The 4279-nt window shown below is 38.9% G+C and overlaps 1 protein-coding gene across 1 annotated transcript; it reads right to left on the bottom strand.

Moving 5' to 3' along the window:
• Positions 1-1164: 1164 nt before the first annotated feature.
• Positions 1165-4062, bottom strand: LOC122036216. Its single transcript, XM_042595483.1, has 4 exons — positions 4058-4062; positions 2028-2571; positions 1651-1698; positions 1165-1549 (listed from the first exon to the last, which is right to left on the bottom strand). The coding sequence occupies exons 1-4, from the start codon at positions 4060-4062 to the stop codon at positions 1445-1447; spliced, it is 702 nt and encodes a 233-aa protein (XP_042451417.1). The 3' UTR covers positions 1165-1444.
• Between the last annotated feature and the right edge of the window lie 217 nt (positions 4063-4279).

Here is a 4279-nt window from a genome sequence, read left to right as displayed (position 1 = left end):
TTATCAACTCCATAAAGAATAAAATGAGTTCAAAAAATCACATTGAGTCATATCGAGCATATAACCAAAGATGCTTGTAGCTGTATTTTTCCATTTAACTTCTTAGAACCTTAGACAATATAAATAGTAGAAAGACAATAAATTCAGGTCAAGTTGGAGTGAAATAACCAGTTAATGAATCTTCACATTCTACATAAATCATCTTTCTATACACACCAGAGCTTTGACAATAAACTAAACAGGTTAACACGTTTAATATCAGATGAAGGAACTAAACATCTTAAATGCCCAAGAATTGGAAACAAGAAGCATAACATACTCAATAATATTTTTCCTTCTTTTCTAATGGTAAATCAGTCACCAGAACTAAGGAAATAAACTGCATCTGCTTCTACAAATCTTTAAGAACTATCTACATTTGCAAATATATGGCAGCAACATACTAGATTAATTTTCCAGAGACAATCAAACTTTCCTGGAGCCTTAAGGCTGTTGTATGCAAGACATAAAACTCATACAGGGATGAAAATGATTCCAATGGGTTTCTGTTACAAAAGAATCATTGAACAAATGTCCACTTTCCCCAAGTTGGGATGATGGAAGGGGCAAAGTTTCCCAAGCTAATAAGATATTTAATAAATATACTAAGAGAACTACACTAATAATGCACAAGAAAAGGGAGACCTTACTCACCTCTACATCAAGATTTGGAAATTTTTCCTCAATGCATGTACCTAAAATGGAAATTGAGAGATACGAATGAATAGAATTTAAAAGGACAAAAAGGTAAGGAATATCACAAATTTAAGACAGAATAGTCGGTGCAATAACCTTATCCATTGTTTCTGGTATAAACTTCTACCCACCAAATCCAGGTTTAATAGTCATTACCAAAACCATTTCCATTGGTGTTTCATACTCAACCTTTCTCAACAGAAAATGTCAATCATCAGTAACATATAAAAACAAGTATGAACTAAATATTAGGATTTTAGATCCCTAATGTTCAATACTCATAAGAAAAAGAAAGAGAATTTCCCAAGAGTTTAAATAGCTTGATATCATCAATAGAGACATAAGAAATGAATTACCAAGTGATACACTTCTTTAATAGGTGTTCTAGGCTTCAAGGCATCTTCCACCTTTCATTTTAAGCATCTAAGGTTCAAAATTACAACTTGATTAGTATTAATCTAAAATGCAAATTGCCTTTTAATTTCTTTTGTATTACTAAGGCACCCAATGGACCATTAGAATCTTGTAAAACTTAAACATTTATAAGTCCATTAATGGATTTCTTTAATAAAATGCATCTTTAGATAAAGCTACTCATACATTCGATAATGAAATTACTAGAAAAATATTCCAATAATAGCATGATCAATTGTTTCATCAATTCTCATTATAGCAATCAGCTCTCCTTCCAAATATAAAACCCACCAAGCTAAAATGGCAAAAGAAGCTTAAGAACCAGAAAACGTAAGTGCTTGCCTTGAGCCATTTTTCTTTCAAGCATGGATAGTTGATAGAGTATTCTTTTATTGGGATCCTAGGCCGCAACACAACAACATCACAATCTCATATCAGAACATCTTAGCATCCTATTAGTACAATGAATAAAGATCTAAGCGAGTGAAACAAGAAAATTACCTTGCTTAAAGCAGGCATGAAGTAATTCTTTGCAGCAAATAAATCACCCTTATTCCAATACAATTGCACAAATTCAGCCACGCATTTCCAAGAGAAGGATTAAACTTAACATTGTACAAGTAAAAAATAATTGACAACTTTAATAACACTAAGAAAAGAACAAAAACCCCAATATTCCAAAACAAGTTGAAATCCACCAGAATGAATAAAAATCAATAAAAAACAGCTCACTGAAGCCATCAAAAGAGAGAAAACAAGCGAAACCATTTTGAAGAAAACTAATGCTAATAAACACTTAATTGATCCAACAATGAACCAAATGAATGTTCAGATTCATGTTAACAAACTGAGCAAATTTGATCTAATACCAAATTTACCTTCACTGACGGTAAAACAACAATTCCTTCTCTGATGATAGCTCCAATGTTCAGGAGGAAAACCCTACAGCTGGTCGGAGTATCAACGGAGCTGGCAGCAACTGTGGAATGGCTGGGGTGGCTACGGAGAGGATTATGGTTGTAGGTGGCTGGACATGGACTAGTGTGGTAGTCGTACAAACAGGAGAAGGGGCATCTACTCGGCTGGAACAGTGGCAACGACAAGGGCTCGGGGGACGGTGAGCGTCGAGATCTGCTCACAGTGGTGACATAGAACTGAGCACGACAATGTTTTGTGCCCGTGATGGTTGAGATGGTAGAGACGCTCGGACGAGAGGGGCAGTAGATCCGCGAGAGAGAGTGGTCGGCTCCGGTGGATTGGGAGGCTAGGGTTCGGAGTGAAGTGGAAGAGATGGGGCGACGGTGGTTCTCACTCGGTCGGCGATGAGAGGGTGATGCGAGAGGGAGGCGACTGTGATGAATCAGGGAAAGAGGAAGAGGAATCGGGGAAAGGGAAAGAAATTGGGAGAGGGGAGAAATTAAGCTTAGGGTTTAATTATAACTTATGTATTTATATTACAACTCTTCTAAAAAGTATTGCCTTTTCTAATGCAAGTGCAACACTTCTAAAAAATGTGTTGCATTTTAATTATAATGCAACACTTATTTGAAAGTGTTGCATGTTTTTTTCTAAAATATGATATATGACAACATTTTCTAAAGTGTTGCTCTCAAAGTGATATCTTAGGCTCATTTTGTAGTAGTGAAACTACTAGGAAAAAATATAGGGTACAAGATATTGAAGGAGAGACTACAAAAGTTGTGGAAATTGAGTGGATGTTTCGATAATGGTTGTGACATGGTTAAGTTTGAATTTGAAGCAGATAAAGCGAAGGCCAAGGAGGATGGTTTTTATCACTATATAGCGGTGACCAACTGGAACCCAGAATTTGTATCCCCTTAGCGACTATTGATAGATCTTAGTTTGGATTTATTTTCTAGGGTTAAATTTAGTTTATTATGATGAAAACTTTCTCTTGACTCTTGCTTCAATTGTTAAAAGGCTTATCATAATGGGCATGTGGCAAAAAGACGATTCGCTCATCCCCAACGCTCCCGTTAACCCAACCTTAGGCCAATATGGAGGAGGTAAATCACGGATGACTACTAGTCATTAGTGCAGGTGGCCAAGACATGGGGGAAGATTTGCTGGGACGCGTCGAATTTTGATCCCAAAATCTCATGTGGCAACACTCCATGCCTTAACTACTACATTACCCAAAGGAGACACCTATCATAGTGGACATTGTGGCATTGTGGCAAAAGGCGAAACGCTCGCCCCCAGCGCTCCCGTCGTACCCGACCCAAGGCCATCACGAGGGAGGTAAATCGCAGCATCCGAGCGAGCATGTGACGGATAGGGTATAATACGGGGATAGAGGATTTATTCCTCAGCTGCCCCGAGGATCGACCCTGCGACCTCATTGTGGCAACACTCGCCACATACCAACTCGGATGACCCACGGGGTCACCTATCATAGTGGACATGAATATGTTGAGGGTGGAGAGAGGGAGACTTGTAAGAATATGTGTGGAGATTGATCTCACTAAGCCTGTGGTGGGGAAGGTATGAATGAAGGGTCATTGATATAAAGTACAATACAAGGGTCTTCATCTCATTTGTGTAGAGTGTTGGGCGTTACTGGAGACGAAGGGTTTCCCTTCGTTACTCTCCTTTTGCTGCAAACGCCAAGGAGACGAAGGGGCGTCCTTTCCCCTTCGTCTTCCTTAGCCTTCTTATAAGAGGCGTCCAAGTGCAGATCAAGAGAGAGAGCTTCTGGCGAAGGTGTTCAGGGAGCACCGAGAGATCGTGTGAGAGCAAAGGGAGAGCATTCGGCTAGGATTTGGCTCATGAACTTTGAAGCGCTTTCCGATTGCTCCGTGATCGTGCTTCCGACAGCGGCAACCTCTTCGTCGACCGCCGGCGTCTTCAACAGCACTTCGGGAGATCACTGTGAGTTTATAATTACCGCATCGCTTTGTTTTATCTTTGTATAGTTTCAATTTCATGCTCTCAAATTACTAACAATGGTATCAGAGCGTGCTAGATTTGAAAGCATGAAAATCGACGTGAAAAAACTCACGTTTTTCTTCTTATATCGTGAAGAAGATGATGAACAGTGAATGTTGTTCATCAATTGAATCGATTAATCAATCGATTCAATTGGAATGAATCGATTGAAATTGTATTC

Source organism: Zingiber officinale, unplaced genomic scaffold (genome assembly GCF_018446385.1).
Source record: "Zingiber officinale cultivar Zhangliang unplaced genomic scaffold, Zo_v1.1 ctg134, whole genome shotgun sequence".
In the NCBI taxonomy this organism is placed as follows: Eukaryota; Viridiplantae; Streptophyta; class Magnoliopsida; order Zingiberales; family Zingiberaceae; genus Zingiber; species Zingiber officinale.
The sequence above is the reverse complement of the archived record's forward strand: the minus strand, read 5'-3'. Positions and strand labels throughout refer to the sequence as shown.

What these genes read in the sequence shown, in the direction of transcription:
- LOC122036216 (XM_042595483.1), bottom strand. An exon ending in TTGTTTTACCGTCAGTGAAG is followed by an intron (nt 1,699 to 2,027) that starts GTAAATTTGGTA and finishes TATTGGAATAAG; the next exon opens with GGTGATTTATTTGCTGCAAA. An exon ending in TCATGCCTGCTTTAAGCAAG is followed by an intron (nt 1,550 to 1,650) that starts GTAATTTTCTTG and finishes GTTGCGGCCTAG; the next exon opens with GATCCCAATAAAAGAATACT.